General features: G+C 41.2%; 1 protein-coding gene across 4 annotated transcripts in view; it reads left to right on the forward strand.

Moving 5' to 3' along the window:
- Nucleotides 1-23,214, forward strand: part of sipa1l1 (signal-induced proliferation-associated 1 like 1) — a 351,678-nt gene extending 328,464 nt beyond the window's left edge. For all 4 annotated transcript variants that reach the window (XM_055640838.1, XM_055640834.1, XM_055640835.1 and 1 more), the window contains 6 exons: nucleotides 793-955; nucleotides 4,019-4,205; nucleotides 5,275-5,421; nucleotides 11,447-11,561; nucleotides 16,062-16,143; nucleotides 19,089-23,214. In XM_055640838.1, the coding sequence (XP_055496813.1) occupies nucleotides 793-955; nucleotides 4,019-4,205; nucleotides 5,275-5,421; nucleotides 11,447-11,561; nucleotides 16,062-16,143; nucleotides 19,089-19,232 (838 nt within the window). In that variant the 3' untranslated portion in view covers nucleotides 19,233-23,214. The remainder of the gene's footprint in view (nucleotides 1-792; nucleotides 956-4,018; nucleotides 4,206-5,274; nucleotides 5,422-11,446; nucleotides 11,562-16,061; nucleotides 16,144-19,088) is intronic.
- The last annotated feature ends 2,165 nt before the right edge of the window (nucleotides 23,215-25,379 follow it).

A 25,379-nucleotide genomic window follows, 5' to 3' on the forward strand; every position in this document is an offset into this window, starting at 1 on the left:
TAATATACCAAAGTTGTGCACAGAAAAATCTTGTTTTTTAGTAATATTTTATTTATATATTCCTTAATAGTTTGCTCATCTTTTTTCAATGATGAAGACCCATGGTTCTCATAAATAAATCTGTGACAACAGTGGCAGCCAATTTTAACCCAACATGTTTATTGGGAAATGGTTCAGAATGGGAACTTTGCTGGTTTTACTCCACATCTCATTTCATTCTGTAATGGAGTATAAAATCAGGGCAGGGTGTAGAAGTGACTTTGCAACTAATCCTGTGAGTTATCTGTGTTACATCATTGCATTAATTTAGCGTCTGCAGTTCTCACGCAGCAGTCTAGACGATGAGTGCCCTTTGTAAGATAAAGCAAAACGAGATGGGTTGTGTAAAAAAGGAGTGGAATGTAAAACGCTTAGTTTTAATATGCTTCAGACAAATCATGAACAGACATGCATGTTGTGGTTGTTATGGACAATTGTGTAAATGGCATATGCCCACAAAAGGAAAATATTCAACAACATCCTTGACTAAATTAAGATCTAGCATGCATTGTGTAGCAATTTGTCAAGTTTCTCCTGCATTATCTTCACAATAGCTAAATCTGTAGCTTAATCATAACTTTACCCTCACTTAAAGCATCTCTGTTGGAGAAATTTACATATGTTGAACAATGCATCCGAAAGATTTTATTTTTTCTGTATTTGGATATCTGCATAAAACTAATCATACGCATCACACTTCATTGTAAATAGTTTAACCAAGTATTGTAGTTGATTGCTTATTTTCTTTAACAGGCGCCATCATAGTGATGTTTGTGAAATTACACAGACAAGACTCAGGGCTTCAGTTCGGGACTTGAGGTCTCCTCAGAGGTCATCAAAGTCGACAATTGAAGATGACTTAAAGAAGTTAATTAATCTGGAAAGTCCTCCTCCAGACACTGGAAAAGATGGAAAGGTATACAAATAATAATGTTTCATACACTGTGTAAATAGTGGACCAGGATCAAATTCCATTATACATATATTGTTTTATTATGTGTGTATACCTTTCAAACTGTCCTGCCTAACTTTTCCATATATTTTGGTTAGAATACCATTCAACTTTATTATAATGCATTTCTGAAGATGAGAGTGCTGTTCAACCAAGGATAGAAGAGAGAGTGAAATAAATGTTGTTGGAAGTTAGTCATAGAGCAAATGCCTGCCATTTGATTGGAGACTGCTTTTAAAGTTCAAACGTAAGAGGTTTTACTTTTGAAGCCAAGGTTTCTAGTCACTTACCATTTATGTTTACGTGCACCTGATGACTTAAAGGTTGTTGCAAAGGTTTTTCGTCCAGTGATGACCAATTTGAAAACCGCATGAACAAAATAGATCGTGAATGCATTTTCAAGGAACGAATAAAATAAATCTAATGTAAGAATTCTACAAATCTCACGTCGCATTGCTGACCTTGCTGCCTCAGTGAAAGGCCTCTTGAAGTGATCTTTACGGTGAAAAACAGTATCAAGTTTTTAAAGTGATAGAAAGCATTTGCTGGCAGTTCACATGGCCCTCAGTGCCCTGAGGACTGTATGTACAGTCAGTGTTCCTTTACAACTTGCTTGAATGATGGATAATTCATTTTCATTGCTGCAAGCAACTCTTCTTAAATACATTTTTTAAAGTATTTTTCTTGAGGTAAAAGATACCAGTGGTTTTGTGTTTCAGATTTTTCTCATTCAAGGCTACTATGAAGCATTTCATATTGGATGATGTGCAGCTGCCTGTAGAATAGAAGTCTGAAGAAGGGTCTCAACCTGAAACATCACCCATTTCTTCTCTCCAGAAATGCTGCCTGTCCCGCTGAGTTACTCCAGCATTTTGTGTCCATCTTCAAAGCCGCTTCCTCTCTGCTTTGTTAACGCCACTACCCCATCCTCAGTTGCGCACACAGAAATATTTCTATCTTTTAATGAGACAGCTTCCTTGAAACAAAATGGTGTTTGCTGCTCTTTGAGTGTGGTGTATTGTGCACGCATTCCTTCAAGTGTCTTAGTCAATACGTACCGCAGTCCATTTCCTGGAAAATTCCTGATCGACAGATTTTGGTCTTTCTCATGTCCTGCTTGTGCAGTGAGTCACATGGGCCACAGGATGATTTCTCTTTAAAAAAAATAACCATGTATGTGTGCGAGGATGAAATAGGATATGTAGTTCCGTTTTATAACTACCCCCTACTTTTAAGGCCGCATACTTCCCTTGTGGGTGTGCCTGCTTGTATGCTTACAGGCGGATAAATATATTAATATTTTGGATTCAGTGACATCAAAGTAAATAAAAGGTGGAAATGCGCAGAAGCTAAACAAAACATTGTGACCAAATTTCCAGTGAAGGCTTTGTGGTATCTGACCGAATAAATTTTTACCCATTCCTTCTGACCAGAGGTGCTGCCTGTCCCACAAAGTTACACCAGTATTTTGTGTCCATCTTCATCTGCATCTGCAGTTCCTTCCAACACACTGAATATTATAACCATATAACCATATAACAATTACAGCACGGAAACAGGCCATCTCGGCCCTACAAGTTCGTGCCGAACCAATTTTTTTCCCCTTTGGTCCCACCTGCCTGCACTCATACCATAACCCTCCATTCCCTTCTCATCCATATGCCTATCCAATTTATTTTTAAATTTTTAAATGATTATGTCAGATGTAAGACACCTGAAGATTCCAGGTTGCTTTACGAACAACTATTGTCGATGTGCAGTCGCAGTTATGACTGATGTATATATATATATATATATATATAGTCATTTGATGTGTGGTTCATGTTGTTTACGGTACCACAAATAAGAAATAAAATAAATGACAATTTGATAGTATTAGCTGAGGGAAGAATTTTCTCCTTTTCCATTTTGAATTGTGCAAGAAATCCTTTAAAACTTGCTTAATCAGGAAGACCTGGTCTCAATTTAAGTTGCCATATTAACATTGATACATTTAGTAATTTTGCTTTAATACGTTTGCTTTAACACATTTCTGCCTTCATCTCTCCATTAGCCCGAGCTCAATTGCTGCATTTTCATCTCAAAAAGTCAGGAAATTTTGGCTAAGCATTACTCTTTAGTCGTAAGGATTGTGATTTAGGTTGGCAAGTCTAACATATAGAATATCTTCCAAAATTTTAGGTCTTTCCATTCCTTGAAGTAGAAATTCCAGCCTACCGAATCATCTCTGACACTTGTATCGCCTTGATTTTGTTAACATGGTTGTAAATTATTTATAGTTTAAAACACTTTCTGTAATATGCACATTATTCCAAGTGTGATCTTACCAGGTTTCATAATAAATTGAATATTTTCTCCCTGAATATTAATATCCATCTCGAAATTATCTTTATTATCCTCTTTGCACACTATGTTTCCACAATGTTGTACTGCTACGTTTAGCTGTTCAAATATTGTCACGGGGTTTAGCTGATTTCCAATCAGCATTTCTGGTAGCATATCAGTAACTTCACCTCATACCAAAGGTAAGTGGATGTGGAGTGCAAGGTCATGAAAAGAGCTTTATGAATGCAAATATCTTGCTCTATTACTATCTCTCTGTTTATCTTTCTCTACTCCAAAAATAAATTGAGAAAAAGAATAGGCGAATAGGGAGGGTTCCAATCCGAAACTTTATCTATTCCTTTGCTCCAGAGATGCTGCCTGACCTGCATCTATCTTCGGTATAAATCGACATCTGCAGTTCCTTCCTACACAATGCATTTGTCAAGATTATTAGGTATAGAATTATTATGTAACTATCCCACTCAAAGTGATTGGATTGATAATTGCTACAGTGTTTGTGAGGGAAAATGTGATTAAGAATTTGCATCTGGAGATGTGAAAATAACACTTCAAAATATATAATGTACTCAATGTTCACTTCAATTTCCTTGTTTGCCGATATTTTTCAAAGTCGATGTCTTGTGTTTGAATTGTTTCTGTTCCTTGCCTCTAATCTGACAAATGTATTTTTTCTTGACCAAGCCTTCGCTTCCGGACACGCCCACCACCAGGAAGCCACTGCATCGGACTCTGTCGGATGAGAGCATTTACAGCGGCCAGAGAGAACCTTCATACTGCACCTCCCACCTATCGCTCTTGGACCAAGCCTTGCCCAACGATGTCATCTTCTCCAGCACCTACCCGTCACTGCACTACACACTGCCAGGCCGTAAGCATGGACAGTCGATAAAATCCCATCACGTGTGGGTGGTGCCCGTAGGCCCCTCTTCTGCTGTTTTGTTTGAGCGAAGCAATCTAGCGGTTCACTTTCATCTCTTCATGGTGCCTACTCAAGTTTTATATTTTGAATACTGCCCTCCTCTCCTGGAAACACGGATATGTTTTGGAGTGTGGCTCCAGTAAAGCCAGTTGATAACTCTCCACATATGCTGCTGTCAGGATGCAGTTAAAGTCAGTATACCATTTAACAAACTAACCTCACTAACAAGGATTTTACCTGAGGTCTGCGTCATACCCTACCATTAGTTGTTGAGTGGTGATAAAGAACACAAACCCGCAAAAGATGTGACCAAAATTCAGACACATTTAAATTAATTAATAGCTCCTTTGGTGGCTTAGGTTGATTTAAAGGACAAACCAAGATTAACATATGGATTTTTCAAACTATACTGCATTTAATATGTGACCAATCAGTGTAGACATCCCAGAAGGACTTAGACTGTTATGTCAAGGTCCTCCTCTAAACATAAAAAATAAAGGAAAACACATCTTTAAGCTTTTTTTTTGCTTCTAAATAGTCGCCAACTTTTCTACTTAGCAGAAAGAAACTGACCGGAAAATGTTTCTTAAATAATGTTATTGCAGCTCATTAAAGGAGTAATTAATGAAAGCAGTGAAAGATGGTTACAATGAAGAGCAGGCTGTTTGTAGTGATGTGCATGACCAGCACCAGAACATGCACACGTAGTCATGTTGGTATCTTCCATCTAGCCCCCTACTCCTTGGACAGAAAAGGGAGTGAGAGAACTCATCAGCAACACTCTGACAGGGAATGCTACAAGCAGTTCCCACAGAAAAAAGGTGGAGAGTATAGAAAATATATACTAAAAAAAATAAGAACATTCTTAATAGACATTGATAAGATTGCAGCTCATTCTTCTGTTTTGGAATAATTTGGTTTTCTGAAGCCCATTTCAAATCTTTCCTGGGTTTGCTAAAGTGACATTCTCTGGTGTGTACGGTGACTTTTGGTTAACATTTTGCTCCTTATCCCTCAGTTGAATTATCTGCATCAGATGGGTCGCTGTCTGATATTCACGAAAGGAGACGACAGCCACTATCAGATCCAGGGCTCATGCCCCTTCCAGATACTGCCATGGGCTTGGAATGGTCAAACCTCGTGGATGCTGCAAAGGCATTTGAAGGTAATGCATCTGTGACCATCAGATTAGTTTAGTTTAATTTAGAAATACAGCGTGGAACCAGGGCCCTTGGCCCACCTAGTCCGCATCGACTACAGACCACCCCTATACTAGTTCTATCCTACACACAAGGGACAATTTACAGAAACCAATTCACCTACAAACTTGCACGTCTTTGGAATGGGGAAGGAAATCAGAGCAACAGGAGAAAACCCAAGCAGTCACATGGAGAACATGCAAATTCCGTACTGACAGCAACTGTAATGATCAGGATCGAACCCAAGTCAGATCTTTGTGTGTTATACAGAATATTGTTCCTTGTTCACCAGGAAAAAAATACCATTTTATTTACTGCAACACAATTTACTACTGGTCTCATGAAGTCCACACAAACACATGGTGACTCATTCTACTGCATTTGTGATTGTGATTGGTGATCGAGCAGAGAACCAGTAATGGAGGACAGTGAAAATAAGTTGTTTGGGAGTCTGTGAAGCTGATGAAATTAGCACTGTTCATTTCTACCACATTGGGACAGTGCTCTGGAGTTGGTAAGGCTATTCCACTCTGACTGGAATCTGATTGAACACCGCGAATAGTTGACTGCACACTTTCACCTTTTTGGGCATAAATGAAATAGCAAAGAAAATATCTCCAAGCCATAGGTGGATATTGTAAAATAGGAAGAGCAGTTTGCTGAGGTTAATAATTATAATGTAAATCACTTGTCCCATTAAAGTTTGAAAGTGCCAATTTAGGTCAAAACATTAAGGTAATATTGCCATACTAGCATACATCTGTCCTTGTTTGTTTATTATTAAGCTGATTAGTTGTATATATATCATTAGTTTTATATATATAAAAGCCTGGTGCACTCAACTAATCAGAGTAATTTTAATATACACATACGCACAGAGTATATGTGTGTGTATATATATATATAAATATATGTATGTGTGTTTTTATATATATATTGTATACACTTGTATATATGTGTTATGTATAGAGAGAGAGAGATTGTCATATGCTCTGATTTTGTGCGTGTGGCTTTGATGCCCTCTCTCTATTCCATCTCTAGTGTAAGTAAGGACATAAAAACCAGGAGAGTAGTTTAACTTGTGAACTGCGACCCAAGAATTGGCCATGGCAGAAACCCAGCTCAGTGTGAGCAGTGTTCAGAGTTAATGTTTTAGCTGAAGGTGTCAAATTTTGAAAATTCTGAATTCAACTGGAAAAAAATGTTACTACTGGTCTCATGAAGTCGACACAAACACATGGTGACTCATTCTACTGCAACATTTAACATTATGAAAATAATGGTGAGCATATGATGTCGGAATTTTGCTCTTCCATGATATATGCTACGGCAATTTTGTTCACATTTTCAGGCAAGAGTGCTGGACTGGGGACGTGAAATTCCAATTACATATAAATTATCTGTCAGGTGACAGAACTGTGATTGATGGTGGTTATTGTCGCTCAACATAGTTTCACCCGTAAATAGTGCCTTTACACTTCAGTCATTATTTTACTTAGATAATACTCTTTAAAGGTAAAGCACTTGAAAACTGCACATTTTTTATTGAAAAATATTATTTTGCTGTTCAGAGCTGTTTAATTACTGATACTTGAAGCTATCTGATGATTTCAGTTGCAACCAAATGAGGATGTTGTTATCAACAGCAGCTTATACACGAGAGATATGCCACTAGTACCTCAAAACTATTTGGAAATATGAAGGACAAATTTAGGCTGGGAATCCGCAAGAGTTCCTTGTTTTAAAATAATGTGGTGGGATTACAAGAAGCTTTTCAGACCATGAGAATAAGCTGGCAGCACCTACCCTTCCGCCAGGCAGATTGCCGGTCATACAAATCCAAGAACCACAGAAAACAGTCATGGAGTCATACAGCAAAGAAATGGGCCCTTTGGCCCAACTTGCCCACATCAACCAACATGTCCCACCTGCCCGCGTTTGGCCCATCTATCTATCTATATATATATAAAACTCAAATCAGTCCGCCTGCAGTACGGATCCCTTCCTGCCTTTCGATTCGTTGACGGCTGCTCCTTCCTCAGCTTCCAACACACTTTGAAACAATGTTGCAAGACAGGAACACTGAACTTTTCACTGCTGCAGCAGGCAGGGATTTTTTTAAAGAGGCAGGGCAGTGCTGGAATCTTACTTTTGAGAACGGCTTCAGTTCCATTGGAGGAGACGGGTGCATGGTGGAATATTGGGTTGGGGGATCACACCATTGGGGGAGCTGCACTTGTACCCTCTAAACCTATCTTATTCATGTACCAGTCTAAATGTTTCTTAAACATTGCGATAGTACTTGCCTCAACTACCTCCTCCAGCAACTTGTTTCATACACCCACCACCCTTTGTGTGTAAAAAAAATTACATCTTAGGTTCCTATTAAAGCTTCTCCCCCACCTTAAACCCATGTCCACTGGTTCTCAATTGTCCTATACTGGGCAAGAGACTCTTGTGTGTTTACCCAATCTATTCTTCTCATGATTTTGTACACCTCTATACAATCTATAGGAGCACAAGGAGGCTGCTCATCCACTTGTATCTGCCCTGCTGTTCAATATGATTATGGTTAATCAGTCCCTGGCTTCATTTCTTCTTCTGTGCCAGTTTCCATGCTAATACATTCAACAATATACATGTAGTAATAATAAATATAACTGTTAGTATAAACTAACAGAATGGCGCAAGATTATAGTGTGAGATCAGAGTAGTACAAAAACATATTTAACTACAACAGCAAGCAACCAATGACATAGTTAAGAGTATGAGACAGCACCTCTGGGAAGTAGGTGTGAAGAGGTGATTGGTTGAAGAATTTGCTAGCTGTGGAGAAGAAGCAGTTCTAAAGTCTGATATTGAAGCCTTCAAGATCTTGTACCTTTTCCCAGAAGGTAAAAGAGAACAAGGAGAATGGCCAATCCTAACGATACTTCCAGCCTTAGTGAACACATAGTGAAAATGGACGAGATGGAAGGAAGTGACAAGGCCATTATGGATTGAGTCTGCAGGTTCAGTCAGGAGCAGAGCAGTTACCATGTTATGTTGGCTTGGACTCCATTAGACAACTTTCATTTGTGCATCTGCAGATGTTTGAGAGGATCTGCATACCCTGTCAACTCTTTTTAGATCCCTAAGAAATAAATATGTTGCTGCACTTTCTCGATCTGTGTGAAGGGAACAGGTTATGCTTCTGGTGATATGGATGTTAATGAACTTGAAACTGTCAACCATTGCTGCAGCAGCTCCATTCTTGAGGACAAGAACGTGTTCACCCTCCTGCTACCTCAGATCAACAACCAACTCTTTTGGCTTGCTGACATTAAGGACTAGATTGTTGTCCTGGAACTATGACACAATGTTCTTGATCTCTTTCCTATCCTTTGTCTCATCGTTGTTGTTGAATCAGCAAACAACATAGTAGTAACAGTTTAAAGGAAGTGTAGGTTTTGTACTTGACTACACAATAATTTGTGTACAGGGGCAAAGCAAGGGACTGAGCCTTCAAACTCTTGAGGAGCGCCAGAGTCACAGTGGATGAAATGGTATGACCAATTCTAATCGTCTGAGGTCTGCTGGCCAATAAGTCCAGATGACAGTTGAAGATGGACTGCCAAGTTTCAGAAGTTTAGGGATGAGCTTATTCTGTATTATGGTGTTGAAAGCTGAGCCACAGTCTATAAATAAGGTATAGTTAGTGTAATCAATTAATTCTCTATTCCTCCGGGAAATTCGGCAACCTCTGCAACCTCAAGGTCACATGGAATCTCATATGGAAGAAACAAAGAACCTTGTGACTTCACAAAAAATAGATGGAATTGATTAATGTTTATTTAGTTTATCACCTGCAACTTCCCACTATCTAACTACAGAAACATTTTTAATTTTTAACACTGCTGCTTCTACAATCCCCAGCCAAGATATCACTGGGTCTGTTATCAGTGATATCTTACCATTATAAACATGTGTGTGTAACTACTGTTTCTCACTTTGTTAAACTAGTCCTGTACTCCCACTATGTTTGGATGTGTGGTGCAGATGGGAACTGGCAAAAGGAATTGAGAAAAGGTGCATTTTCACGGGCCATGACTGATTCAGACCAGGAGTTTTCTTCCGAACAATATCAGATTACCAGTTTGATTGCCAGTTGATTGTGCTGTACGTTCTGTAGATTTATATTGTGCAGTCTCATGTTCTATCAACAGACAGAGAGGGACTCAATCACCGTGATGTCGCTTGATATTTAGAAGTCTGAGAATTGGGATCTGAACAATTCTCTCTTATGCTCCTGAGGGTATTAAATTTGCTTAGGCCCTCAGTGATCCTAGATCCAGTGATACCACAATATCGTTAAGAAATAGTATGGTACTGTGGATGTGACCCAAAACAAATGCAAAGTTTGGCCTAACATTTAGAAGTTGGTCACTGTTTCAAACAATTTCAAAGGCTTGGGTTAGTGGTGCTTCATAATTTTACAGGTTTATCTGATCTTAGCTAACTTTCAGTGGACTGGATTAGTGCCTTTGGAAAATCTTTTGTCCATTAACAAAAAGGTTGGTGAAACAGAATAACTAATGTGATATAATTTGAAAGCTTGGCATATATGTTGCACAATTAATGTGGCATCTGGTGTCCAAGGCATAATCTTTGTATTTCTTCAGTAATTGTTTGGAGTTTCTTTATAAGATAGTCATCTTTCTATTATAAAGAAAACCCTAATGGGATGCTCGTATGTTTTTATTAATAGTAAAACCATCAAGCTAAAAATGATATAATAAACTTTAGTGCCTTGGGAACTGAGCAAAGCTGAGCAGCATTTCCCATCATCATTGAATACACCCAGTTCCAGAGTATTGAGTATCAGCAGTCAATAGCTCCTTGTTGTCACATTCAAACGACATGTATTAAATCAGAAGTTGGCTAAGACGGGTACCATAGCTAAGTTGTAAAGTAGAATTTAGGAATTCCAGAGCAACTCCTTTATAGTATAACAGCACGATTACACAAAAAAATGAAATAATAACAGAAAATGCTAGGAACAGTCAGCAGATCTGGTGGCATCCAGATGGAGCCTAGTATTTTTCTCTGTAATACCCAATAATTTTTTTTTAATAAGCTGCCTGGTATGTTGGATGAAGAATGTGTGTACATTTTTCCCTGCTGTCTTAAGGGCATGAAGCTGAGCTTGTTCTACATACAAACTCACCAGGCCCCTTTATGTGGCCTTTAACTATACTTTTTTTTTAAATGTGAAGTAAAAGTGTGTTGGTGTATCACAAGGAGTTAAATCTAGTAGTCTGGTAAATCTTCCAGTCCAACACCACCATAGTCTAGAATGGCAGAATAGTGGTGTTTTATTGTCTTGGTTGGAATTTTCAGGTGGAAGGCCATGCTAGTGATGGAATAATAGAGATTCAGCACACAACCATGCCTGTTTGCCCACTGAGTCTGCGTTGACCATCAACTATTTAACCTCCCTCACACACCCTCACGTCCCTGCCTTTGCATTAACCCTACATTAATTCAATGTTTTTAATTGTCCCTACATTCTCACCAAATAACCTCAGATTCTACCACTCACCCACAAAATGGGGACATTTTTTAGTGCCCAATAAACCAGCCAACCAGCATGTCCTTGGAATTTGGGAGCAGATTAGAGTCTTGTCGATTTGTGTCCAACTACTGGATGTTGGAATATTTTTCACTGGATCGGTTTTGCTCGTTTTTCCTTCCACTCTTCCTCACCTCCGCAATGAAATGCTTTGGCGCGGCAACAACTCACTTGCATTCATGTCGGCGAAAGGATAGCAATTGTCGGCAGTGGGTGTAGAAGTGGGGTGTGCAGTAATGCCATACGTGGTATTAGTAGCCACAGACAAACCAGTGGTCTGTGTAGTTAGGGAGCATTGAACAACATGGGTTGGAAATGTCCATCTACCCGTACCTCAAAGTATGTAAAGTGACGTTCACCTGTTTTTGCTCTTTTTCCAGTGCAAAGAGCTTCATTATTTGGTGTTGATGACTCAGACCACAGGCCTGACAGTTTATCCCTTGACAGCAGCAGTCAGACAGACATACTTTCATCACCACAGGCAGTATCCAGAAGGTGAGTCACCCTGTCTTGGCAGCTCATGAACTTATATTTTGGTATTTTGTTTTAGCATTAATTTCAGTGTTTGTATTTATCTATAAATCCACATTAGCATTATAAGTACACTTAAGTTTATTCTTACCACAGCTTTACCCTCATGTGAAGAATAATCCACAAATTAGTTGTTTACTGGACCAAGTGGGACCCATTGGGTCCCTGTCACAGAGAGAGGGCTGGTCTCCGAACGCAATATTCCACCACTCACCCATAGCCCACAACTGCGCTGGCGCGGTTGACGGGTTCCCGTTGTGACCCCAGAGATCCCCGTTGTGACTCGAGTCACAGCAACCCTCCCCATGTGTGCCTCGCCAACCCTCTTACTACCCCTATCCTCCTCCATTCCCCCTCATCCCCGGCATTTCCTCACCTCCTCTTCACTCTTCCTCTTCTTTCCCCTCCTCCTCCCCTCCACCACTCCCTCTCTGACCTCTCCCGCCCACTCCTTTCTCCCACCCTCAGTCATTCCCTCCCTCCCTCCATACCTCCCCTCCCCTCCCCTCCCCTCCCTACCCCCCTTGACTTCATTGTGAGGTGGAAGCTGCTGTGTTTTTTAAAACAGTTTTTTTTAATGTAAATGAGATCCCATTATGATGTAATTGTGGGGTGGAACACTGCTGACGGGCAGTTTATGTAAATTAGATCCCATTGTGACGTCATACACTGCAAACGGCCAGTGCAGATGGAAGAGATTTTTGTCAAAGTGGTTTTTGTAATGTTTAAAATGTGAATAACTTATAAAATATACCATCGATCTGAACGGAACTTGATACAGGACCACCACAGGACAATGGTGACTAAAGTGGGCCAAAAATTGTAGCGTTACCTTGTCCATTTTGGCGTAATTTCAGGATCACACTCACAGACAGATACACAGACAGAATCACAGATATAATAACAAACACGATGAGAGTTTTAGTTTATATATATATATAAATAAAATTATAAATATATATATATATATTCCATCACTCACCCATAGCCCCCAAGTGCGCAGGCGCGGCTGACCCCGCGTGTTAAGGTTTAAAATGGCAATAACATTAAAAAATAAGATCAATATGAACACATCTCACTCTCCCTCTTCAGTCCCCAATTCCCCACCTCCATTTATACTCCCTCTCCCCACCCTCCACCAACCAATGATGTAATTGTGGGGGTGGAACACTGTTGACGGGCAGTTTATGTAAATGAGATCCTATTGTGATGTCATACGCTGCTAATGCGTATGACATCACAATTTTTGTCAAAGTGCTTTTTGTAAAGTTTAAAATGTGAATAACTTGTAAAATATACCATCAATCTGAACAAAACTTAATACAGCACACTGCATGACAATGGTGAGTAAGGTGGACCAAAAATTGTAGCGCTATCATGTCCCATTTGATGTAATATCAGGATCACACTCACAGACAGACACACAGACAGAATCACAGAAATAATAACACACAAGATGAGATTTTTAGTAAAATACTAGACCAAGTGCAGTATTGGTCTGTTCCCCCAACGTGCGGTTGTGGGGGGGGGGGGGGAGGGGGCATTCAGCGTCACACACACTAACTATCCCCCCCCCCCCCCCCCCCTCGCATTCACGCTAATTACCCCCTTGATATTATATTAATATTATTAATTTGCTCCTTTTACCCCATAACCACCCTATCTACTGATGCATAGCCCCCAACTTGCAGTCACATCTAGAGGGGGGGGGGGGGGGGGGGGTAGAGAGTGAGGGCAGAGAGAGAAGGGGCAGAGACAGAGACACAGAGAAGGGGCAGAGACAGAGAGACAGAGACACAGACACAGAGAGGGGCAAGAGGGGGGAAAGGTGGGGGAGGAGAGAGAGAGGGTGAGAGTGGGGGGAGAGAGAGAGAGTGCTGAGAGGGGGTGAGGTGGAGAGCAGGGAGGGGGGGGAGGGCGGAGGGAGGGTAGGGGGTGTGGAGGTGGGGGGGGGGGGGGGGAGAGAGAGGGGGAAAGAGGGGGAGAGAGAGGGTGTGCTGAGGGGAGCGGGAGAGGGGAGAGGTGGGGAGAGGGAGGGAGGGGGGAGGGAAGGGGGTAGGGGGGGTGTGTGGAGGGGAGGGGGTTTAGGGGAGGAATGGTGGGGGGGGATGGAGGGGGAGGGGGGGAAGAGGGGGGAGAGAGAGAGAGGGGGGGGGGGAGGAGAGGGGGGGAGAGAGAAAGAGGGGGGAGAGGGAGGAGGAGGAAGGGAGAGGGAGGGAGAGGGAGGGAGAGGGAGAAGAGGAGAGGAAGGAGAGAGGGGGGGGGAGGGAGAGGGGGGGAGAACCTAAAAACATTTTTAGAACCAAAAAAGACACATTCTGCAAGCATTGTAGAACCAAAAGAGACACTTTTTGCAAACATTTTAGAACCAATAGACACATTCTGCAAGCGTTTTAGAACTACTAAGGACACTTACATTTGAGTAGACATGTGTTCAGTGTTATTCACAGCTCAGAGAAATGTGACCCTCTGCCTTCCTCCAGCTTGCAGACACTGATTGAGGCACACCACTTCCTGGTTTTATAGTCCCTCCCCCCTGCCGCCAGCAGGGGCAGCAGGGAGAATGGGGAATTTTGTAAAATCATTAATATCTCTGTCATTTTTCATCAACGGGAAAAATCCTCGGCACACATACGGCGGAGGGGGGGCTCTGAGCAAGGTGGCCAAAAATGACGGCTGTAGGTGGCGGTGTTCTCTCGGAAATCGCAGCACAGATGGCCAAAACCGGTTAAGAACAGACTTTTAGTAATATAGAAGATATATATTTGATACCTATTTAACCCTCCTCTGCTTCTTCCCCTAACCTCCTCCCCTCCACTCTCGGGTGCCGATCTTCTCTCTCCCTGCGGGCCCGAAGCAACAGATCCAGCCCCAGCCTCAGCACCCAGGCCCAGTCGCCGGCGCAGCCTCTCTCCAGACCCCGCACCGGCTCCAACCTCATCCTTGCCCCCAGTCCCGCTCCGATCCTTGCCCACGATCTCCCTCCCGCGGGCTCGGAGCGGCAGGCCCGAAGCAGCAGATCCAGCCTTAGCGCCCAGGCCTAGGTCGTCGGCACGGCCTCTTCCCGCCCCTGGACCCCGCACCGGCTCCAACCCCAGGCCAGGGCTCGGGGGGGGGGGTGGGGGGGGTGCATAAATTAAGTTAAAGTGAGTAAAGTGAAGAAACTTACCTGTGGAGCCATTGTGTCCCCGTTGTGAGGTGAGGCAACAGCAGGCGAATGGGAAAAAAACATGGTGGTCTGAAATTCTGCAAAGGCCAGAACTGTGGCTGAGGACTGGTTGGGTGGCCTTTGTGATGCTAGTCAAGTAAAGACTGCAAGTGGGGGCGCTGTTTGAATTTTTTTTTTGTTAAAAATGTATATAACATAAAATATACCGTTAATCTGAACAAAACTTGATACACCACACCAAAGGACAATTGTGAGTAATTGTAGTGCTTTCTTGTACCGTTTTGGTGTAATTTCAGGATCACATGGGCAGACTCATGGACCTAGAATCAAACAAGATGAGAGTTTTAGTTATATAATAATAATAATATAGATAGATAGATATTTGCAATGAAGATGACAAAGACACAAGTACACCTTTCCAGCTTTTTTTTTAATATTGTGAACCTCACCATTTTTATGCTCAGCCAGCTGGGTACATCTGCTCTCATTCTCAATGAAATCACCTTCAAATTGAAAATCTTATTGGGGTATAGCTTACCTCTTTAAAAATAGGTTTGAACCGTACCTGAATATCACTGCCACCATCCAGTTTATTCAGTCATGAGACACAAGCATAATCACACACGATTTCTGTGCATTTGCAATCCATGCCATATCCCTTCATCCCAGAATGTTCTCACTGATTATGTGCATTCATAACAATTTATTATTAACATGCTTTTAATTTCCAAAAAAAGTGGTGTAAAGCTCAGATTTAATCTTAAAATTGTTATGTAAGATTATAACTTACACGACACCCATGAGTGCACCAAGTCAATGTAATTTATTGCAAGTGGCTGTGGACAGAATTAATCTGCACCTACAGGAGCAGAGTATTTTAGTTGCAAAACTAAGCTACAACTGATTGTCCCTTAGTTATGAACATTGTTAATCAGAACCAAAAATTGATCATACTCAAAAAGCACAGCTCTCCAAAGAGCATCTGAAAAAAAAATAGAACTTCCTAGTGCTCAATTAGTATTCAGTTGCAGGTCAGGCATTGAAGGGAAATCAGGAGCTGCTGGAGAAAAGTGCGCATTGCAGGAGGGACAGGAGATAGCTCTTATCTCTTGCCTGTTCACCGTGACTGGTGACAATGAGGTTCTGGCTCTCAACATACTGTTTCTGCAATGCCATCTTGTCAGTGAGAAGAGAAGAACACTGGAGCATTGGCCCAGTTATAATGAAATAACTAAGACCCTCCTGCTTTAGCTTGATGGATTGATCTTCTGAAGGTCTTATTTTTTTCTTTTCAGAGATGAATCTCCTACCACTCTGTCTGTCAAGGTGACTGAATTGGAGATGCTGCTGAAGGAACTTCAGGATGACTTGAGAAGGGTAGGCAATAGTCCATACCAGTGTAACCACTCATTGATGTGCCAAAATCTGAGCATTCTTCTTGTACTGTGGGAGGAAAGGAGGATCTTCTCAAGTGAAAGTAGGCCATAGACTGAAATGAACCACTTGTGCATTTTACAATAACTCAGCTACTTAGTCTGAGCTAATGGTGCCTGAAACAGACTAAGGCCTAATTCGTGAAAAGTGCCGTTTCATTGGCAAAAATAATACGGCCATAAATATTTTCTGCTTTTAAAAGATCCCACAAAACACTAGAGTAAGAAATCTAGAAAGCAGGATTTTCAACCAGGATCTAGCCTGCCTCCTCAGAAAGTTCTAAAAGATCACGAGATATTACTTTCATAAGAATAGGAATATTCACTCTAATGGTTTTGCAGATATTTAACCTTCAAACAAAAATAATGTTGTTATTATCTCTTAACTGCTTGTGTACATTGCTATGTGTAGGGAGGAACTGCAGATGCTGATTTAAACCGAAGACAGACACAAAAGGCTAGCACAATGTGTAACTTGAGTGTTGCATTTTCATCACTTTATTGGGCTTGTAAGGGACTTTGGGATATCAGAAATGCAACACATCAATCCAGGTCTTTCTTTTTTGCATTGACTTTTGGAACCTGAATTTGAACTTGAGCCCGCTTGAAGGGAAGAAAGTCTTCTGAGAATGGGCCCACAGATGAATGTTGCTACGAAATGCAAGAGCAGTTGATAATCACACATAGAATCATGGATAGATACAGCACTGGAGCAGGCTCATTGCTCTAGATGAGAGTCCACATTGACCATCAACTGCACTAATACTGCATTTTCTTTACTTTTCCCCACATTCGCCTCAACTACCTCCATTCTCATCAACTCCCCCAAATTCTACCAGTCATTCGCACACTCGGGGCAATTTACGGTCACCAATTAACTTACCAACACCAAGGTCTGTGGGACTGGAAGGAAACCAGAGCAGCCCGAGGAATCTCACACAGTCACAGGTAGAACATGAAATCTCCACGCAGGCAGCACCCGGAGGTCAGCGTTGAACACAGGTCTGGCGCTACCAGCTGCACTACAGTGCTTCCCCAAAACAGAGATACAGGAATTGGGCAGAAGACTGTGATCATTTTAGGATTGGGAATAAGATAGTGTCAAAGAATTTTGCTGCTAATTGCATGCTCAAAGTAGTCCATGTAAAATTTAGTAATGAATGAAAAACAGGTAGATAACATTGGGTGGTCTGATCTGGGATTGCTTGGCTAATACTGGGTATCTAAAGAGAAAGAGGATATTTGGCTTGACATGAACATCCAAAAAGTTCAAAACTATTAAAGCTGATGTTTGATGTGATGTAGATAACATTCTTTCTTCAAGTGGAGTCCTATGTTGCAGCAAAAGACAGCATTCATCTTAAAATCACTGTGCCCAACAAGCTTAAATGTTATTATTGTTATGGAATATATCTAAGTTAACGAGGTCCTTGCTGTGTTCATGACTGATCAGGATCCTTGTCTCTAAATTTATTAATTTAACGATCCCACATTATTTTGTCTCCTTTGCTTTTTCAAGAAATTATACATTGTGTATTGAAATTTCTCTCCATATTGGGTTTATGATCATATCTGATAACAATACGACTGACCTCCCCATGAATAGGGCAGGTGAATTGCCTGTACAGACAGCATAAGATGCATCTTCTATTAACGCCTCTGATCCTGCTCAATGAAATGCACTTTGTACTTAATAACAAAAGTTGAATTAGTGTTGCTAATTCCTGCCATGGATTCAGCTTCTTGGCAAGAAAAGCTAACCACACGCTCTAACCCTGAATGAGCCCCTGTGGAGGTTGGACAGAAAGTGCATTGAACTTGTTTTCCATTGCCTGTTGACAAGGTCTAGTCTTACTCATAAAGAATCCCACAAGATTAAGCTGCCAGAGGATAGCCCAGCATGAGTCAATGCTTCAGAGGGCAGTAGTAATTTCACTGTTGAAATCTAAACAACCCAACAGAGTCTATAAACAACTTCCCACTTTTAAAATCATTATTCATCTTCAGCTTAATAAATCCTCCTCAGTGTGGTGACATCAAGATGTCACTTTGCCATGTGTTTACTCACAAGCATTTATCATTATGTATACATACCAGCCTTTTTTAAAGCTGGACTCTTTAATTCTCCTTCCCATTTCCCACACCGACCTTTCTGTCCTCGGTCTCCTTCATTGTCAGAGGGAGGCTAAATGCAAATTGAAGGAACAGCTTCTCATATTTTGCTTGGGCAGCTTATAGCCCAGTGGTATGAATCATTTCCCAGGTCCGATCAGAAGGAAGTCCTGCATTTATTTAATGGCTGTTGTAGCCTCGGAACACCATGCACTCCTCTACAATCAGTGAATTTTTTTGAGGTGTCATCACTCCATTAATGTACGGGGCGTGTTCACAAATTCAGTCACAGCAAACTCCCTAATGGCAATGTGATAATGACCAGACAATTTGTCTTGATAATGTACAGTGATGGAAAAGAATCACAGGAAAACTCTTCTTGAATATTACTGGAAATACTGTTATAGGATAATTCCTGTCCACCCAAGTGATTTAGCAGGTAATATGTATCAAACATCATAGCTCTTCAATCTGATAAAAAGCACTTTATTCACACCCAGTTACTCCCTTGTATGCTTTGTCTACATTAAAGTGGATCGCAGCCAGGTATCAATTTCTCTGTAAGTATGATTAGGACGTTTATAGTACTGCAATGACATTGCTCTCGGATAGCATGCTGGATACAATCTGGCCGATGTCACTGCTGGGAGTCTTGCTTGTTGATCCGATGTTGCTGCTGCATTTGCAGAATGAGACAGCTTCCTCTGCTGCTCAACCAGGCGTGTGCTGAAGTCCATGTGCTGCCGCAATTCACCGCCGTGTGCATTCCTCCATCAGGCAAAGGAAGACAGGGCCGCGCTGCAAGCAGAGGTGCAGCACCTGCGGGAAGATAACTTACGGCTGCAGGAGGAGTCCCAGACCGCGTCTGCGCAGCTGAAGAAATTCACTGAGTGGGTCTTCAACACGATCGACATGAAATGACTTCCACAGGAGAACCCACAGAACAAGCCCTTGTTAAGAAGAGTCTTGATGCGATTCCTGTTTACGTGGAGTTCTACTTTCGAGAACCCCGAGCACTTTCATCACAAGCTGATTGAATGATTGTTCTCTGCACACCAGATACATCTTTGCTTGCCTTACATCAGCATCCAGATTTGTTTAAATGTGAAAGTCAGTTTTTGCACATACCTTTTGTTTGTAAAGCTCATTTTACTATTTTGAGCCACTTTTGTGGCTTTTATTTGTTACCATGACGGACATTAAGTGCTTCCCCATGATTTCATTTGATATTAAATAATGTGTTTTTTGAGGGAAAGCTTAGTCAGCTATATGCCAGAAACTTTTAAGAGTCTTAAAAGCAAAAAAAAAAAATGATTTTGAATTCCAGCAATGTTGATTTGTACTTTAATAATGTGACCTTTCTTTAATCATTCACTGTGGTTGGGAATCCTTCAGGTTTTCGTTCAGTATTTTAAAAATTAGATTTTGATTTATTTCCAGGTTTAAATTATGCACGGTGTGAGTGTCTTTATCTGAAATTGATTTTACAAACAAAGAAAGGTACAGTTTTGTGTCTGCTGTACGGTAAGGCTTTCTTTTCACACTTCTAAAAGCGCATGTGAAACGCTGTTTGCATCTTCCTGTTGTATAGGTTTAGATTATAGCACAAATTGTGACCAAAACGATGAACAATGAGATTCTTCTGGCATTTTAATTAGAGTCTTAATAACAAGATAGGTTTACTTTTTAAGAAATTCATTTCATTTCTTTAACCTATTTTTAATTCACATCCTTTGGAGAAAATCATTGTTTAAGGATGGATCAATCAAAAGAAAGCAGAGGGTTTTGAATTGCTATGGTAATGTAACCTGTTAGCCCTGGGGAAAGTTATTGGTTGCGATTTCATTGGGGTGGATTTGGTTTTCCTGCTGATAATGGCAATTGTGTTCAGTGCAGAGTTCATAAACATTTGCAGTGCCACTCCCTCTCCGTCAAATAGATATTTTGATTTTGCCAAGATAATGGAAAATAACTGAAAACTTTTGTAAATAAATTAAAACTGAACTTTTCAGAATATTTTGTAAGGTTCTGGTAGGTTTTGAAGTTCTGGATTTTTTTTTAGTTTAATATGCCCTTGTATGAAGGAGATGTATTATACCTTGTAGTGTATTGTTAATACAAATGGGAATTATGGCAGGCATTAATGAGGTTTTAAGAGGTAATTGTTTGTTAAATTTCTCCATTCTCCCCACTCCTACCCCACCCATCCCCACCCCAAAAACAACCCTGGTAAGGAGTTGGAATTAAAGCCCGCCTATTTATTGTACTAAAGCAAATTTCTGATTTATTGTGACCTGTATTTAATCAGAAATGGTACATTCTAAACATCTCACAATAAAACTCGTCTCAATGTTTTCAGATTGGTCTTGCAATGTTTTATCCAAATCAGTCCAGGGGTTTGATCTCTATACTTCTTGTGATATATTTGGCATACATGTGAATGACTTGGATGTGTGAGGTACAGGTGTCAGGGGTTATGGGGAGAAGGCAGGAGAATGGAGTTTGGAAGGAGAGATAGATCAGCCACGATTGAATAGCAGAGGAGACTTGATGGGCCGAATGGCTTAATTCTGCTCTATCATATATAACCTTATGATCAGTAAGTATAACAAGATGTTTGGCAGAGCTGCTAAAAGTGTGGAAGGTTTATGGTGTATCAATTTTGTTGGACTAGCAATTGGGGAAATAAATTAATGACTTGGAGACGAGAATTCTCATTCCCAGATCTACATTTATTATCTCATTATAACACCTACATTTATGAGACAATTCAATGCCTGTTTGCAGCTATTTTGATTCGCCACGTTCCAATTGACTTTCACGTTTCCTTTATTAAAGCACCTGTAGCAGACATTCATTTTGGATGATTTTTATGTTAACCTGTTGTTTCAGCCAATTAACAAATCATTGGTGGTGCAGTCTTATTTTCTCCACTCCATCCATTGAGAGAAAGCAGCTTTCCCATGTTTGCATGTCTCTGTTAGAATACTGACCCTGGATCTGCAGCCCTGGCATCAAAGGTAGGGAACCGGTTTGCTCTCAGTACAGTTTATAGGAGGGGTCTGATTTTTTCTAACATGGTGGCACAGCGGTAGAGCTGATGCCTTACGGCATTTGCAGCACCAGAGACCTGGGTTCGCTCCTGATATCTGTGCTGAGAGCGGGTGCTGTGCTGATCCGGATGCTGTCTGTATGGAGTTTGTACGATCTCCCTGTGACTTCCGTGGGTTTTCTCCAAGATCTTCGGTTTCCCCCCATGCTCCAAAGACATACAGGTTTGTTGGTTAATTGGCTTGCTATAAACGTAAATTGTCCCCAGTGTGTGTAGGATAGTGTTTGTGTGCGGGGATCGCTGGTCGTCGTGGTTTCCGCGCTGTATCTCTAAAATAAAATAAACTAAATACCAAGCATTATTTTAAAACAGAACAGTACAGCACTGGAATGGGCCCTTCGACCCACAATGTTTGTGGTGATCTCATCTGCCTGTAGGTGAACTAATCTCATCTGCCTGCAAGCGATCCATGTCGCTCCATTGAATGCAAATCCATGTGCCTATCTAAAAGCTTTTTAAGCACCACTATTGTATCTGCCTCCATATCCACTCCTGGCATTGCGTTCCAGGCCCCCACCCCACTCTGTGTAAAAAATTGTCCACACATCTCCATTATATTTTCTCCTCCCTTTCTAGCTGTGCCCTCTAGTGTTGGACATTTCCACTCTGGGGAAAAGGTTCTATCCATCTATCGACATGCCAGTAAAAACAATCCTATTCTATCCAACTTTTCCCTGTAGCTGAAACCCTTTAACCCAGGCAGCATTCTGTAAACCTCCTCTGCACCCTCTCCAAAGCCTCCACATCTTCCTTGTCATGGGGCGACCAGAACAGCACACAACACTCCAAATGTGACCGAAACAAAGTCCTACAGAGCTGCATCAAGACTTCCTGACTCTTGTATTCAATGCTCCTAGCAATGAAGGTAAGCATACCATACGCCTACTTTACCAATCTATCTACTTGTGCTGTCACCTTTAGTGAGCAATGAACTTGGACTCCGAGATCCCTCTGCACATCAATGCTGTTAAGGGTCTTGCCGTTAACTGTATATTCTATCCTTACCTTCAACCTCCCAAATTGCAACACCTCACATTTGCTCGGGTTAAACTCCACCTGCCATTATCCCGGCCATTTCTGCAGCTGAATCAGACAGATCCTGCTGTACATTCTGACAGCCTTCCTCGCTGTCTGCAACTCCTACAATTTTGTTGTTGTCAGCAAACGTACTCACCAACCCGCCTATATTTACATATACATCATTTTGATATATCAGAAACAGCAGAGGTCTCAGCATGGATCCCAGCAGAACTACACTGATCACAGACCTCTAGGCAGAGTATCTGCGTTCCACCACGACCCTTTGTCTTTTATGAATAAGGCTTTTCCGATTCCATATGACCAGGTCATGGTGAATCCTGTACATCTTAATTTTTTGGATCAGCCCACCATAAGGGACCTTATCAAAAGCTTTACTAACATCCATATATATCCATTGTATATATGGATTTTACAAAAATCCATATATACTACATCCACCACCCTACCTTCATCAATGCCACCTTCTCAAAAATGTTCCATCAAGTTGTGAGACTTGACCTTCCATGTACAAATCCGTACTGGCTATCTCTAATTAGTCCATTCTCTTCCAAGTAAATCCAATCTCAAATAATTCTGTCCAATAGTTTCCCTACCACTGACGTGAGGCTTCTGTGCATTCTTTTTAATTCCTTCCTTAAATAAAGGAATAACATTGGTCAGTCTACAGTCCTCCGGGACTTGAGAAAAAGCAAAGGATCCTCGTCAAACACCCATAATCTCCTCTCTTGCCTCCTTCAATAACCTAGGATAGCTCCCATCAGGCTCTGGTGACATATCTGCTTTACTGTTCTTCAGGAGAGGCAACAGGACCAATTAAGATGACACACACAAATTGCTGGAGTAACTCAGCGGGACAGGCAGCATCTCTGGATAGGAGGAATGGGTGAAGTTTCGTGTCGAGACCCTTCTTCAGATGTCACTCGACATGGCCGCTCTGAAATGGCTGTGTTCCTGACTGAGGTGTCTAAGCAGGTGACCTGGCAGCTTCTCAGCCAGGAATAAGGAGAGACTAAATTGCCTTTTAGGTATCTATTCCTTTACAGGGACTGACAAGAGAAATACATAACGGTCATGATCAGAAGAACTACCAAGTAAATGGTTGGAGTGAAAAGAGAGGTTTTATTTAATTCAGAATAAATGTATCTTTCATTATACAATCAATCATTAAACACATTAAAGAACCACTGACAGGGTTGATAATGGACATCCATGTTATCAGCCACTGTAAGTGTAATGGGTATATATATGACTGATTTCAAAACCCTGTAATAATAACATTTTTCAATGAATCCTGAGGAAAGGGAGGACTCAATATAAACAAGCCATCCAGCTGTTTTCATCCAACACACCGCACTATTTTCCTTTAAGGTGTGACCAGACATTTCAGATGACAGATGGACAATATATTTTAATACTACAATGGTTCTGACACCTGATCAATTGTTTTAACTTTTAATAGACATCTGTGTAACCACTCAGCTGAATGTTGTGCTTTCCATCTGCTCACAATCTGAGGAAGTAGGTGGGACCACTAGTGTAATTGTGGTATTTTAGCTTTCTGCTATTTATTAACTGAGAGCTGTACTTTAGAAAGTTATCTTACAACCCCATCTATTTTTATTACCCTCTCTTCTTCCCGATGGCAGTTTAAATCTGTAGGCACTGAACCCGATCCATTTAATCTTCCAGGTGACCGTCTGGTTCACATCTTAACCACGTACCATTGATAACTGCATGAACCAAATTTGTTTCATTAGAAATGTTAAGTTTCGGACATCCGTCAGCAGAAAATTTAGGAAAACAAATGCTGTTGAATAAACACCCGGTGCATTTCTTGCCCTCAGAAACACAAAAACCTTGTTGACTGCATCAACAACTCACTCTATAAAAATCAAGTTTGCTCACTCTGATCTCGCCATTCCCATCTCCACCATCCATTATCTCGGCAGCCGTTTTTCCCAACACTATTTGTTGAAGTACTTCAACTTAGTTTTCATGCTGACTTTACCAGTACCATCCTCATTAAAGTCACCTATGACATTTTTACGGTGGGGATTGGTAAATGTTGGATGGGTATGGGTGTCAGGGTTTACGGGGAGAAGGCAAGAGAATGAATGAATAAATTAATATGTTTATTGGCCAAGTATTCACATACAAGGAATTTGCCTTTGTGCTCTGCCTGCAAGTGACAACATGACATACAGTGAAGTTAGGAATGACACGTAACACATTAAACATTAGTAATAAAACATTATTGATTAAACATGTGAATTAAATAAAATACCAGTGCAAAAGGAGGCTACAGATTTTTGGTTATTGAGTAGAGCTACTACTCATGGAAAAAAAGCTGTTTTTATGTCTGGCTGTGGCAGCTTTGACAGTCCGGAGTCGCCTTCCAGAGGGAAGTGATTCAAATAGTTTGAGGCCAGGGTGAGAGGGGTCAGAGATGATCTTACCTGCTCACTTCCTGGCCCTTGCAGTGTACAGTTGGTCAATGAATGGAAGGTTGCAGCCAATAACCTCAGCTGATCGGATGATTCGCTGCAGCCTCCGGATGTCGTGCTTAGTGGCTGAGCCAAACCAGACCATGATGGAGAAGGTGAGCACAGACTCCACGATGGCCGTATAGAATTGGACCATCATTGCCTGTGGCAGATTGTGCTTCCTCAGCTGCCGCAGGAAGTACATCCTCTGTTGTGCTGTTTTGACTGTGGAGTCGATGGTAGCCCCCCACTTAAGGTCCTTGGAGATGATGGTTCCCAGGAACTTAAAAGACTCCACAGGATGTGACTGTGGTGTTGTTGATGGTGAGTGGGGTGAGGGGAGGGGGAGCTCTCCTAAAGTCAACTATCAATTCCACTGTCTTAAGAGCATTGAGCTCCAGGTTGTTGCGATGGCACCAGGACGCCATCTGT

This window comes from Leucoraja erinacea, chromosome 9 (genome assembly GCF_028641065.1).
Source record: "Leucoraja erinacea ecotype New England chromosome 9, Leri_hhj_1, whole genome shotgun sequence".
Taxonomy (NCBI): domain Eukaryota; kingdom Metazoa; phylum Chordata; class Chondrichthyes; order Rajiformes; family Rajidae; genus Leucoraja; species Leucoraja erinaceus.